Below are 15,717 nucleotides of genomic sequence, written 5' to 3'. Positions count from 1 at the left end.
TTTGATTTGCCTAAGAATGGGTTCCTCCTTCGTTAATCTCCACAGTGCGTCGTTACTGATGGTGTTTGGCCAGAATATTCTGTAGATGATGTGGAGGCATTTGTTGATGAAGGATTGTAGCCTCTGTGTGATGATGTTTCGCGTCCGTACAACAATACGGACTTCACGCATGAGCCGAATATTCGTTTAGTGTGCCTGCGAACTTCCCCATACTGTATACAAGGATCGCGCAGATGGTTGAGGTTAAAAAATTTAACAAATATAAAAACTTTTTAAAAAATATAAGCGGAGTCACTTTTATTAAAAAATACGTCACTACTATCTCTTTTCTAATGCTGAAGGCTGTTACTAAGGGCGAAAAATTCTTCAATTCATCGCAGTATTTTTATTTCTTTAAAAATATTTTTCTCCAATTTCCAAGCACTACTCGCCTAGCGGATCACGTTAAACCGTTCATTCCTCTTGCAAAAATTCATATCAGAAGTATTTCGTATAATTCAACTGTTTCTATTTGTGCACATTTTGTAGTTCCGAGCCTCGTGGCACAATGAGCACCACTGAAGAGATTTATCCTGATTCACCGGATAGCAGCCTGTACGGTTCGGATGAGGAGCAAGAGGATCCATCGCAATATTGCCGTGGCGGCTATCATCCAGTAATTATAGGCGATATATTTGACAATCGTTTTCGTGTTGTACGCAAACTTGGCTGGGGACACTTTTCCACCGTTTGGCTATGCAGGGATCTCAAGTAAGTGTTGCAAGTTTACAAGAATACCCGCACTTTTATGAATCTCATTTTTTCCAATTGACTGCCCACCATAGAGAAGAGAAATATGTCGCCCTGAAGGTGGTGAAGAGTGCACCGCATTATATCGAAACCGCTGCCGATGAGATACGTCTTCTCGAAGCTATACGTGATGCAGATCCGCTCGATGTAAAACGTGAGCGTATCGTACGACTGCTCAATCACTTTACGATACGCGGCGTTAATGGCAAACACTATTGTTTGGTTTTCGAGGCGCTCGGCTGTAGTTTATACAAACTGATCGTGAAGAATAACTACCAGGGCTTAGCCATCGGCCAGGTGCGCAACATTATCAAACAAGTGCTGGAGGGGCTAGATTATTTACATACGAAATGTAGCATTATTCATACGGATATTAAACCAGAGAATATACTGTTGGTGATCGATAATGAGTCGGTGGTGAATCAACAAATTGACGATGAGATTGCAAGCTTACGCGTGAAGGGCGCTGACTTTCCGGATTCATATAGTATATACAATAAATTCGCTTAATATCGTTTAGTTTTATTAATTTTGTTATACTTCACAGTAAGTTCCATCGAGAAGCAGGCGAAGAGTCTAAGTAAATGGCCACTGATCGATACAAATGCCTCAACAACAAATAGCACGGGCACAGCTAATAATTCCTCCACATCATCCACACCGTTGCCAACTACAGCTGTGGCTGCACTCTCAATGACCGGTGCAACAATAACGGCACTTAACAAGGATGATACGAATTCAACATTAAATACAAATACAACTACATCATCGCTAGCGTCTAAATATTCATCCAGTTTGATAGGCGAAAATGATGGTGTAGGTGGCGGTCGTACAGGTACGGATAGTCCTTCAATAGGCGGCGGTTCGACATATGCGACAACGGGCAATATGAATAATCGTTATCGAGCCGAGAAGAAAATCACTGCCAAGGTAAGTTGAACTACCTACCGGCTTGCTACTAACTAAAATTTACCTATGCGACACTTATTGCCAAATAAGACAAAAAAGCAAATAAATATTATATATGCATCTACGATATATCTAATCCATTTTGTTTTAAGAACGCCTGCATGTTTAGTTGCACTTAAAAAAAAAAAAGAAAGACAAAACATCACCTATCAATAAATCATCATCACTCATTTCCCATATTTCTTTAAATTGTCTGTTTATTTCTTATTTCTTAATATTTTTACGCCTCACCAATGCACCTGCGCCCCGCTATGCCTTTCACAATCAACCAAATACTCATGCATTGCCTCTCGAACAAAATTGCCATAACTTCTCTCACTGAACGCGCTTCCCCATGCACATTTACGCACAAACTTTCAATCACGCCCCTCTAATTGCTGTAGTTATTGTTATTTGTCACTTACCTCAAATTCACTCACTCACCACTCACAATCCGCCACCAGCACTCACCACAGCAATCACCTGCAATCGTTTATGTCCAATTCGTTTGTTCCTTTTTTTCTTTTCGTTTTTCATATATTTATTTCAGTCGGTCGATGGTGACGGCAATATTGGTGACACAACAACCACTAGAACAACAACAACAACAACTACCACCGAAGCGATCAATGGCATCGAAATATTAAGTTTATTAAGTACAAAAAGCGAAAATCTCGACGTGAATAATGCGTCATCTCAAATTACTCAAAATACCCAAGCACAAGCACCACAACAACAACAAAAACACCAACAACAATTAATATCACCCACATCACAAGCACTTTCACTAGCTTTACCAACACAAGCACAATCACCATCAATACAAAAGCAACAACAACAATCAACATCACAAAATAACAACGAAGATGTTAAAAATAGCAAAAATGCCGATACCGAAAAGGTAACTTCTCTCTCTCTCAAGTTGTGCCTATGTATGTATGTATGTACAACTTGCATACCATGCATTTAGTAAATTGTACTTACGCTGTTCATTTATAGTTTTGTGCTGGAAAAAATCTACTCTTAATATAACTTTTTTTGTAGTATCTACATTTATAGCATTTGGAGCACTTGATTTGCTACTTCTACAAAAATCCTAAGTAAATGTGTTAGTTTGTGCTGCTACGTTTCTACGTACCTTTACCTTCCTGTCTGTAGTAACCTTTTAATTCGATTGGCTCTCTGTTAGATTTTGAAGAGAATGCATTGATGAAAATTTCCTATATGGCATTTTTATGATTTAGTTTTTAATAATATTTAATGATACTCAGTGGTGTTTGCGCAAGTTTCTATCAGTATTTAGAATAAATGTATTAAATGCTTGATTTTGCAACAGCTGTTTTTAACTGATTTTCGAGAAAGTGATTTGTACAAAAAATATTTAAGGTTAGATAAAAACCTAATCCTTTGCTTATTAACTAAAAGCATTATCATTTATTTTATACATTAGATTTCTACTATAAAGCTTTAAATTATTTTTTTAATAGCTGCTAATACCAAAACCACACTATGACCGCTTCATTATTATAAACCAAGCGTAGATCACACTTTATACTATTGTTATATACTAATACAAATGTAATCTGATAGAAAACCTACTTTGTTTATAAATTTTATGGACTTAATTTACTCTCCCAAATCTTTTTTGGTCTCCGTCACAGCAATCCCCTTCGAAAAAATATAAGTACATTTATGACTAGATTTTTATTCGCTTCCCGAAGCAGTTGATACACTTTTCCTTCAGAACCTCTCTTCAATCATGTTACAACGATTTGTTGTTATTTGCCGTGTATTCAAATCCCGTGCTCTTGTCACTCGCAACTCCACCGAGTTTAGCTGCAGTTAAGTTTGATAGTGTTAAAACAAATTTGAAGGTGTTAAAATAAATACACCAGTGATACATGGTGAAAAGATTTTTAGAGGTGTACTACCTAGCAGACCGTTATTCGGCTTTGAGCGAATTTGACAGATATGCTGACGTAATTCGTTTTGTGTTTCACTAAGCTAAAGCTAAATTTGGTGAAACACAAAACGAATCACGTAGAATCCAAAGTTTCCCTCAAAAAAAATTGTTTTTCACCATACCTAATGAGCAAACCTGGTATCTATCATCCTTGACAGTGATAGGCATATTCAAAATATAAACATTCTTAATTTTTTTTACTTTCATGTGCATCCAATGCCGTAAAAATTGTATTTGTGCGCGAGTTTATTAATTAGGTTTTGTGTGGAAGAAATTTCGTAAAGAAAATATTCTTTTATTTTACCTTTTTTTACCACAAATATACATATAATATTTTGTATTAGTCAAAGTAAATAATCTCATTACTATATTTGGAAATTGAAATTGTCAAACAAAATTTAACTTACAAATGACTCTCTTCATGTAAAAATACAGCTGACTCTGTCGTCAGCAAACTTAAATTGTAAACAAAAATTAACTGTTTGAATGAACTCTATTGCAGTGGCAACGCTTGAGATTTTTAAATTTTAGCCATAGTTAAATTTTTGGTGGAAATATGCTTTTAGTTTTTTTTTCAAGCTTACCACTACAGCAGCACTTTTTATGCGGAAGTCCCGTTGATCCAAAAATCACCTTGTGTATCCCTATTTGCATTACTAGAAAGCACTTCTGTGTGTGTAAATCTGCTTCGCTATTTTAGAAATTCGTATCCATTCCATTTAGTTTTAGACATTTGTTGTAAATGCAAGTGTAGTTCTTTCTGGAAACCGTAACGTCTGAGTGGGGAAATTTCTCGTGGGCTATGTCATTATGGTGCGTATAATCGTTTACCGTGATCAGTTAAGTTTGATCAGAACAGCTGATTGCTATGGTTATTGTTATGACTGAGGTACGGCACCACTAATCGCTGCTTTAGATTTTTAAATTATAGCCTTATGTGCATTGCGTCCGACTTGCCAGGTGCTAAGTCTTATAATTCGCCAAAAAAATTCCAAACGAGTTTATTGGATGTGGCCCGCAGTAGTAGGTGAAAAACTTATTGTAAGAAAATTTGAGTGTCGACAAAAAAGATCAAAAAGGAGAAATTAAATATCAACAAAAAAGTTGGCATGTTAAGAAATCGTTCCCAATTTCTTATGGCAAGTGAAGTTGCGGAAATGAGGTCTAGATTAATAGAGCAGAGAATTTCATGTTCCTTATTTTACAAAGAGCATCGCACAATTCATTGTTTTGTGAAAATATGGGTTTACCATTAAAAGTAGCCTTAAAATATTTACGTATGGAATACAAATCGAAAACATAATTTTTATCTTTAATGTATTTCAGCAATATTTTCAAGTATTGTTAAAGAGATTTTCTTTATTATAATTCATATTGAATACATTAAACAACTTTTTAGACATTTTTAGCAAGTCCTAATTTAAAATATTTATTTGCTAATTTCTTTTTACCTGTTTAAATACATTTTTTTTTGTCTTTGTTTTTTAAAACTCTGCCTAGCACTACTCCTCATTCCATTTCCGAACCGAATTTTCTCCTGTCATGAAATCCCTATAAACACTAATGCATGCTTTTTGCTAAAATAAAGTTTCGAAAATTTTTAAAATATTTCATTCGAACTTTAGCAATGAGTTTAAAGCAAAAATGTTAACTGGATTTAATGTAAACTTTATTTTCAGCATAGAGCTGCGTATTTGATTACAAATATTTATATAGCAAATGAGTGCGAAATATTTATTAAAAACAGTTTTAAATATGTGTTCAGCTGTGTTGTCAACTTAGTTATTCATCTTTTTTTAATTTCATAGCATTTACAGTATTTTAATATATTTTTCTGCACTGTTTGTATTTTTCTTTTTTGTTTTTTTTTTTTTTTTGTTTTGTTAAAGTTCCAAGCGACTATCTAATTGAGATTTTGTTTTCTGATTCCTATATACTCGTACGATTTGAAACTTACTAAACTGGCTTTCATTCCACAGACCCAGTCCTACACGAATGCCATACAAGCGTTGATCAACAATACGAATGTGCGCGTTAAAATTGCTGATTTGGGAAATGCCTGTTATGATGTAAGTTCTCAACACTTGAAAATATAACCATCAAAAGGCCAGTATATCTTTACCGTAGACCTCATCGATGCAGATGCAGAAGTAAAATTCGAATTATAGTGACTTTAAAAATAATGCTGTTTTATATATATTTTTTTTTAAATTTAATTTTATTTCTTATTTATTTTTTGTTTGACAAGATAAATTCGAATTATAGTAACTTAATATTCCTGTTTTTTTTTTTTAATTATTTTTTCACTTATTTTTAATTCTGATTTTTTTTTTATTTATTTAATTTTTTTTTTTTTTGACAGAAATTAAATTCGAATTATAGTGACTTAATATTCCTGTTATTTTTTACTTATTTATTTATTTTTATTAAGTTTTTATTTTTTTAATTTATGTTTTTTTTTTGCAAAAATTAAATTTGAATTATAGTGACTTAATATGCTTATGACTTAATATGACTTAATTTTTTACTTATTTATTTTTTCTTTTATTTATTTATGTTTGTTTTTACAGAAAATAAATTCGAGTTATAGTGGCTTAATATTCCTGTTTTTTTTTAACTTATTTATTTATTTTTGTTTTATGTTTTATGTTTTATTTTAATTTTTCTGTTTTTTATTTCTTTAGTTAATTTTTTTTTTTTTTTAAGAAACTAAATTCGAATTATAGTAACTTAATATTCCTGTTATTTTTTTTTACTTATTTATTTATTTATTTTTTTTGTGTTTTTTATTATTTTTTTGTTTTTGTCTTTTTTTATTTTTTTGACAAAAATTAAATTCGAATTATAGTGACTTAATATTCCTGTTTTTTTTACTTATTTATTTTTTTTTATTTAATTTTTTTTTGACAAAAATTAAATTCGAATTGTAGTGACTTAATATTATTACTTTTACTTATTTATTTATTTTTTTCTCATTTTTTGTTTTTATTATTCGTTTTTTCTTTTTTGATAGAAATTAAAATTGAATTATCGTGACTTATATTAATATTCCTGTTAATTTTTTATTTTATTTTTTTTTTTGTTGTCTTTTTTTATTTTTTTGACAGAAATTAAATTCGCATTATATTTAAACAGTTCTTTATATATTGCAAATGCAGAGCTGCAATGCTGTTTGACATTTCCTAGACTTACTAAAAATAGAGCAGCCGCATTCTCTTCACCTCAACTAAATTCTCAGACTCATTAAATGGTAATGGCTGTTTGAAGAGGAGCTCAACTTGTAATGTCCCTGCTCTTTTCCCACTTTCCCATCTAATCATCCCTTCTCAAGTCTCAAGCCCTTTAGCACCTGGGTTCTTGGTTTTTTTTTTTCAATTATGATCTGCCAGCCTACTCAAATCCAAACCAATCCAATAGGCAAACGATGAGGATGGGAGCTATCAACGGCTAGCGACGCGATTAACTCGCATTTAAAAGGTTCAAAGTTAACAAAACTAGAAACAAAGCTTTTCTCTATTCACGAAACTGTAGATTGAATCATCATAACGTCTATGTAAGCTGTGATGTTTGTTAACGAAAATGCAACCAGTCTGAAAGATAGTTGTTAGTCAAGAGACATATGTCTGGGTGAGTGCGCAGATCTGCAAAGTCGCGAGATCCTTCTGGTCGCGGGTAGATCGGGTGAACTTTTGAGGCTAACAAGCCGTAGCTCCCAAATTTGGTGGATGTCCTTACCGAGCATTGTCCGTTAGGTGTCCATGCGCGGAGACTTGGGATCCATTCTGCAGTATGAATACCTTCTCCTCAGCTGCCGTGCACCCCTAACTTAACCTAAATATGACGCCACAAGATCTATATCTTAAAATCGTTAAAGCGCAATTCGATGGTACCTACTGTAACATTTTGCAATGAGCAACGAAATAAATTCACAAGGCTCTAGAGGAAGAGGTCAGCCGAGAAAAAAATGGAGAGATGACATAGAAGAAGACATACGAAGTATGGCCATATCTGATGTCAAAAGAAAAGCTGTGATGCTATGATATTTTTTTTTTTGGTGGGTTAGGTAATGTTCAAAATGCATTCGCACTTACAGCGAGCGTAGTCTACTGCGTCACCCTCCCCAGGACTGCTTTTTATATTACTTCGGGAGCACCCAGAACGGCATCCATAAAGAACCAATTTTATTCAACCATGTCCCGGTCCACCATATTTGTAGCCAGCTTTCATGCTATAGGCTCGTCTTCTTGTGTCTCTATCTGTGCGGCGTCGCTTTAGAACATAGGTTCGAATCTCGGTGAAAGACCAAAATGAACGAAACGTTTTTTCTAATAGCGGTCGCCCCTCGACAGGCAATAGCAAACCTCCGAGTGTATTTCTCTCCTGTAGGTCTCTCCATTTATGGAACAAAATCAAGACGCACACCACAAATAGAAGAAGGAGATCGGCCAAACACCCAAAAAGGGTGTACGCTCCAATTATATATATAGATGTCGCATGACGCACTGAGCTGATTTATTTATTTTAGCCTCATGGTTCGGGAGTTGTGACTTGTGGCCAGAGGGTTCGCTATTTGCCATGTACATATATGACTGAAAATTATGTGTATGAGGTATTTCATAAGCCTGTTAAGAATTTCAAATGTAAGCTAGGCGAATAAAAAAACATAAAATGCGACTCGTTTAACTCTACCAATGAGAAATTTTAATACATAAAAATGAGGTAATTTTAATACATAAAAAAGAGGTAATTTTAATACTTAAAAATGAGGTAGTTGTAAAGTTGTCTTTAAATTATTTTAAAAATCGCAATGTTTCAAATAATTACTATCTCTGGCCTTCAATTTTGAACTTTTTTATTTTATTCCATTCCATTTCACGTAACGCTTTTAACCATCTCCACCACTTCTTGCAGTATCATCATTTCACCGAAGACATACAAACGCGACAATATCGTTCCATAGAAGTATTGCTTGGCGCACCATACAATTTCACGGCCGATATTTGGAGCACCGCTTGCCTTGCTTTCGAATTAGCAACCGGTGATTATCTGTTCGATCCACACGCTGGCGAAAATTACTCACGCGATGAGGATCATTTGGCGCACATTATTGAACTATTGGGCACGATACCGCCGTCCGTGATATTTCGTGGCAAGCATGGACTCAAATACTTTACTAGTTATGGTACAAACATTTTATAATACTTTGCATGTATAATTCCAAATACAAATAAACAAAATTTGATCTATCGAAATTTTGTAGGCAGCTTACGAAACATCACGAAATTGAAGCCATGGAGTCTATTAAACGTACTCATCGAAAAATATGACTGGGATCCCATGGAGGCGAAAAAATTCTCTGATTTTTTACTACCGATGCTTGAATACAATCCCGTTATACGCGCCTCAGCGGCCGAATGTCTAAATCATCCATGGCTCGAGCAGGAAGAATTCGTTTGAAAGGTAGCCATCTTCGTTTCACTTGTTGACTGATTGCTAAGCTGAAACGAACGAATGCATACACGCACACGAATGACGTTACATACATACATACATAGATGGGAGTAGAATTGCAAACTAACGGCGGAGCTCAGCTGAAGACAGGGCCGAGAGAGAGACTTAAAGATTCTCACATTAATACTTAAGCGTTAAGAATTTACATACAATACAAAGAGATAAATTAAAAATAAAAACTTATAAAGTAGGCATTAAATAATTTTTTAATATTTAATGATGAAGTATAAATGAAAATAAAATAAATTTAAAAGCGTAGCATGCAATAATGAAGAGAAATAAAAATATGACAACAACAACAAAAACATTTGAGATAACAGAATTTAAGCAAATGGAAATGAAATGGTGGAAAAAAGTAGGTGGCAAAAAAGTATGTTTGTTAAAGTAAGTTTTCTATGGGCGAATAAAAATTGAGTTTTAGCATTAAAGGAAGTATGAAGAAGGAAGTATAAAGAATAAAAACACAATTTAAATAAAAGACAATTGCAAGATCCCTGTAGGATACCCTAACGACTTATAGCCATACATACATACACTCACATACTTTCATACATAAACATTTATATGAATTATTAAAAATAGCATAAACTTCAAAGAATTTTGGAATCTGCATATGCCTAACTGACTGACTTATTTTTCATAAAAAACTTAATAAAACTCGTAACTTAATACAAATAAAGGATTAAATAAACAATAAATAAATAAATAATATATTATGATGGGAAAGTAATCATTAGAACTATTTCAAAATAAGCAAAATGTTTACATAACCAAACAAAAAATATTTTAAATTGATGCATAACAAATGAGCATTTCGCACAATTCGTAAGTAAGATTGGACATCAATAAGTAAAAAGGCTGGCAACTTTACATTGTAAGCGCCAGTAAAATTTTTAACATTTGCAAATTAATTTCCAAATTACTTAATTGACATTTAACGAGAACAAAATCACTGGAAAATGGTCAACACTAATAACTAGCGCTAAAATAACTGAACAATCCAATAAATTCAAGTTGAAAAAAAATCTGAAATTTTTCATACATACAAACCGTAATATAAGCCACACAGAAAAATAAAAATAAAAATTATAAATAGTATCTTAGCTTAAACAAGGTAAAGCGAATAATTGATTTCGTGGGTGCATAACACAATTTTTCGAACAACTTTAAAATAGAAAAAATAAACTACAATACAAAACTGTAAAAATTATACATGCATACATGCGTAATGCAAAAGTCAGAATATGTAATTCATAGTTCATAAAAAAATTTTACCGTACATGATTAATCTAAAATGTATCTCTGCCCTCATGAAATGGGAGCAAGCGCATATACGATGCTTCTTCTTGTTGTCCTTACCCATAGAAAACGATTGCAGTGCACAATGCTATTAAAGCTTAGCTAGTTGCTTCAATTTGTTTTAGAAGTTCAATAAAAAAGAAACCTCTTTTATTGATTTAGCACAAAAAATAGAAAAGAAAAAATAGGCACATAAACTCATTTCATTGGAATTCAAACGTTTCAGTGCGAGAAAACCCTCATCGAAGAGGTGTGTTCAGTGGCCGCTGCACTTAGTTCGTACATTTGACAGCACTTCACCAATGAAAAAGACGCGTTGTTAGTAGCCGAGCATCCGCCGGATACTTCGTATAATTATCGTTGCTATGAGTCAGTCTAATCGATCTATATTTAAAAATCGTATTTAAAAACAAGCATAAGTACTTATTAACTTGCGAAAATGTGATTTTATTTTTATAAAATAGTTGTTGAATGTTTTCATTATCAAGCAATGAGTATTTGAGCTACAAGTAGCTAAAAGGCTAACGTGGCGTACTCGGCATGCCAATATGGACGCCGATGTATGAAAACCCGAAGTCTAAAATGCAGTGAGTTGTGAAAGTTCAGTTTAACTTGAACTTGTCTGAATTAAATTTGAAATTTCAAGGTGTGTAAGTGATGCCTAGTTATGAGTGGATTTGGTTGCCTTTATTAGCATACTTAGTAATGGTTGGTTTTTTTTTGCCTTTATTGCACACTTGTCGAAGTTGGCAATTGGTATTGAATAAAAAATATCTTGGGTCCGTTTGTATGCAACTAAAGATGCCACATAGCAAAAATATGCAAATGTCACTCTTAATTTGCTTTATAATTATTTCTGTTATGCTGTAAATGGCCTTATAAAATTGTAGATACATTAATTTACTGTGGAAGTTTTTTTTTATTGTATTGGCGGCTTTCTTATATGGTTCAGTAAACTAAAAATCGTTTTTAAAAATATTAAAAATAAAGCGCAATTCAAAGTAAAGATAAAATTGATCAGCTTTAAGGGGTTAGGGCTAGCAGAGGCCCGCAAAAGTGATAATTTTCAATAATACAGTGCACTCGCGATAACTCGAACTAATTAAAACAGGCGCTGTTCGATTTATCGAATTTGTTCGACTTATCAATTGAGTGTGCTATGTTAAAAAAACAGTCATCGATATCGATTTTTCGATCGATTGTTGAAAATGGAAGCCAGTAGAAAATTTCTGTAGTATAGTTTCGTTATACGAATTACATTTTGGTCCATTGGCTGGATCAATGGTGTCACATTCGGCGCCATAAACATGGTTAAAATTAAACCATCCTCGGACTTTAATTCGATTTCGTTGGGATGTGATGGGGCATTATCAATTAGAAGAAGAGCCTTCTCAGGTAGTCCCCCATCTTTCAAATATTTTCTTACCTAAATATTAAAGTCATTTAACTTGGTTAAAAAAATTGTTTTAATGAATCTGGATTTTACCTGCGGCACGAACGAGTTATGAAACCAGTCTTTGAAAATCGCCGAAGTCATCCAGGCTGATTTGGAATTTTCGTACTCCACCGGACAGTTAAAATTTTTGAAAATACGAGGATTTCTTGCTTTGTCAATAACGAGAAGTTTAAGCTTATGGTTGCCGGTAGCGTTAGTGCAAGCCATAAATTGCCTTATCTTTCTTTTTTATAAGACTTATGGTGGACTTGGCTACCCCATATTCCTTCGCTAGAGAAGTAACACTACGTCCACGTTTAATTTTGTTAAGGACTTCAGCCCTCTCTTTTAATGTTAAACACTTCAACCTTTTACGATCCATTACTCACATGCACTGATACACTACAAATGACAAATTTAAAGCAATTTGGTCAATGCAAGATGTTGTTCCCAGAAAACTAACGGGATATTAACGTCGACATATTCATATGGACAATAAACTAGTATACATATAATTTATATACATATACTATTACATATGTATGTATGTACAAAATGTACATGTTTGAAAAGAATGTGTGTACAAATAAATTTGTTTTTTTGTTCGAGTTATAGCGCTTTAATATTGTTCGAGTTACAAAGAAGTCAATAGGGAAAAAAATGTGTTCGAGTTAGCACGTCGTTCGACTTAGCGGCTATTCGAGTTACCGCGAGTGCACTGTATTTGTTTTTGCTATCAACTTCAATCAATTTCATTATTCTGCAAAAATTAAAACAAAGCATTAATATATCATGTTTCGACTTGACTTTAGCAAAACTTCAACAAAAAAAATTAATAATTGTAAAAGTTATCGCTTTTTGTGTGGAGACCGTTTCTCCAGAAGTCCCTTGCGGTGATGGTCACAAATCCTTGGAGATGCATCTAAAATCTATCGGACGAGAGAAATTAGTTTCATTAATAGATAATCTTGTGCCTGATAGAAGCTTTTTTTCAAATTTAACAACCTGGCGGCCTCAGAAAATATTTTTCAGATTTTCGAGAAAAAAACCGATAGCTAAATGTTAAAAAAAAAGAAATTTTTGAAAAAAATCAGGCACGAGTTTTTTAGGTTTTTCAATAGCAGTATGAATATTATTGAAATATACCTAACGGTTTTTGAGTTACAGTGATCATCAATTCAAAACAAATAGTTTTGAGAAAAACGCATTAAAAGTTTTGCTATCGATTTATGTAGTGTTATACGAATTATTTAATTACTTACACTATGCCATCTATTCCTGGGCTGTACAACAGTTCTTCAGCCGCTGCTACTTGCTCTCGAACGCTCCGGAGCGCCCGAGCGCCCTTTGTTAATTGTTGAATAACTCGAAAAGTATTTGTCGAGTTCACTTTAAATTTTCACACAATACTTTTAAGATATTATACTTTTTTTTGATAATTCTGACTACCCCTAACCCCTTAATTAAATTAGTTTCAATTAGTAATTCAAATAAAAAATACCTGTTTTCGGCATTTTTAGCGCCAATAACATATACGTAGAGTTCATGTGACGCCACGCGTGCTTCACCGCTGATGTTGCACCCTGTGCCGGCAGGAAATGCGTTTCACAAAAATATTGTCTTAGTTTTTTCGTTTTTTTATTAGAACACTTAATAAAATATTTCAAACAAAAAGAAGGTATTGGGCTAGCGTATGAAGCAAAGGCAACAGTGAACGTGTCAAATCATTAAACAAATAGTTAAACCAAACTTTTCTTGTCATAAAATGTCACATGGGCTTACATTTTTCTAAGGTAGATCCTCATTTCAAGCACGAACTGCTCTAATATTTTGAAAAGGTGCAATTTATTCCTGTAAATTTGTTAGGTTGCCGCATATTTTTCGTGTTGTTTCCCATCCTATTTCCTCTTTGATCAACGCAGTCATTCTCACATACGTATTTTTTTTGTGTAATCCAAAATTTACGTACACGTTCAAAGTTAATTGTAAACATACCAGATTGTATAAAATTAGCAAACTTGTAAACAAACATATTTCAAAATACAATCATACATCAGCAGCTCATAAATGCATACTCATACATATACACATTTTATAATTATACGATATTTCATACATCCATCTTAATAAATATTTGCAAAAACAGTGTACCCGTAGTGGAATTGAATTCTAAATTAACAATGAAAATACTTGCATAAATAAACAATGAAACGTTTAAGAATAACCGAAATATTTTTATTAAAAATTTATTACTGAATTATTCGAGTACGAAATAGTAAACAATAGTGTATATGAAATACCCTTGCCACCAAGACATTTGTGACCATATAAGAAAATTTGAGTTAATATCGCAACAAATGTTGATGAAAGCAAAATAAAATTGTAAAATTAGTATTATAGAATTGAAAAAGTGTGAAAAAATATTCATTTGTTGAAAACAAAAGAAAATATTTTACAGTAACTTAAAGTAAAAGGTGGAAATTGTGAAATAATTATGAATTAATAAAATACATATAAATTATTAAAAGAACATCTATAAAAATAAACTATTAACTTTTACAGTAAAATAACAACAAACTGTATTTTTAACTTTTCTACACTCAGGAAGATGTTAGTTTCTTCAAAAGTGGAAAATTTCAGTTCGTTAAAAGCGGTGTTCTTTACCCTTCGTGAGGCCTCTTCTAGCGTTTTCCCTACAACTACCACAGCTAGATCATCGGCGTTCCCAATAATACTTCCTTGTTCGTGTTGTTCAACGCGTAGTACTCCATCATACATGATGTTCCACAGAGCCGGGCCTAGTACAGAGTTTGAGGAACTCCTCCAGTTACCTTATAGTTTTTGGGGCCTACGTCTGTATTGAGCCATAGGGTTCTGTTCTCAAAGTATGAAGCAATTAGCTTTATCTCATTTATCATTCATACTCCAAAGTGTCATCAGTATTTGGTCCAATTTGGCTATATTAAACGCGTGTTTGACGTCCAAAGTAGGTAGAAAGGCAAAATGGTTGAAATGCACCTGACACTCCTCGAGTAGCACTAAAACGCCGTTTTGATGTTGTACCATTATGAGACCTCCAACAGGTAGATATCTAAAGCCAGCCAGAGCTGTTGCTATAATGGAGAAGATTGATTGGGTTTAGGTTGGCGCACTGCCCCAGGCTGTCTAAGAAAGGAACACCCAGTGATCTTAATCGTCTAGCTGCCAAGCCCGGATATTTACAGAGAAAGTGCTCAACAGTTTCCTGCTCAGAAAGGTTACCGCAGCTTCTGCAATGGGGGTTACATGGTAATCCTAGCTTTTCCGCGTGTGTGCCAATCGTCCAGTGACCGGAAAACAACCGGAAAACACAGCTACGAGTTTGGAAATTGAATGGCGAGGAGTCCAAAGGACTTTCTGAGCCCTTCGTATATCGTATTGGGGCCAAAGGGTTTTCAAAATAGCATATGAAGAACTGGAGCTCCATCTTTTCTGTGCTTTCCTGAGAATTAATTTGTACAGTTCCCCTTTAACAACTGTCAAGGGGATGCCGATAACCGGGTAGGAGGTCTCTGAGGCCAATTCAGTACCCTTCCTGGCAAGCTCATCAGCAATTTCATTTCCCTCTATGTTCCTATGTCCTGGAACTCAGATCAGAGAAATGTTACCTGCACACCCAAGATATTTAATCTATTTTTACAGGAGTTTACTAATTTCGTTCTGCACCATGGTGTCGCCAGAGCCTTAATCGCGGCTTGACTATCGGAGAAAATGTTAATATCTCCCTCGCTCC

At 33.8% G+C, this 15,717-nt stretch overlaps 1 protein-coding gene across 14 annotated transcripts in view; it reads left to right on the top strand.

Moving 5' to 3' along the window:
* LOC128860214 (SRSF protein kinase 3) overlaps positions 1–14,461 on the top strand; it is a 34,130-nt gene extending 19,669 nt beyond the window's left edge. For 11 of the 14 annotated variants that reach the window (XM_054097553.1, XM_054097549.1, XM_054097550.1 and 8 more), the window contains exons 3-9: positions 529–750; positions 825–1,276; positions 1,337–1,719; positions 2,288–2,638; positions 5,680–5,769; positions 8,612–8,882; positions 8,961–11,489. In XM_054097553.1, the coding sequence (XP_053953528.1) occupies positions 529–750; positions 825–1,276; positions 1,337–1,719; positions 2,288–2,638; positions 5,680–5,769; positions 8,612–8,882; positions 8,961–9,157 (1,966 nt within the window). In that variant the 3' untranslated portion in view covers positions 9,158–11,489. Of the gene's footprint in view, positions 1–528; positions 751–824; positions 1,277–1,336; positions 1,720–2,287; positions 2,639–5,679; positions 5,770–8,611; positions 8,883–8,960 lie in introns of all 14 variants that reach the window. The other 3 variants (XM_054097555.1, XM_054097554.1, XM_054097556.1) reach the window with 3 other exon arrangements.
* Positions 14,462–15,717: the final 1,256 nt, after the last annotated feature.

This window comes from Anastrepha ludens, chromosome 4 (assembly GCF_028408465.1).
Source record: "Anastrepha ludens isolate Willacy chromosome 4, idAnaLude1.1, whole genome shotgun sequence".
NCBI classification, from domain to species: domain Eukaryota; kingdom Metazoa; phylum Arthropoda; class Insecta; order Diptera; family Tephritidae; genus Anastrepha; species Anastrepha ludens.
The sequence above is the reverse complement of the archived record's forward strand: the minus strand, read 5'-3'. Positions and strand labels throughout refer to the sequence as shown.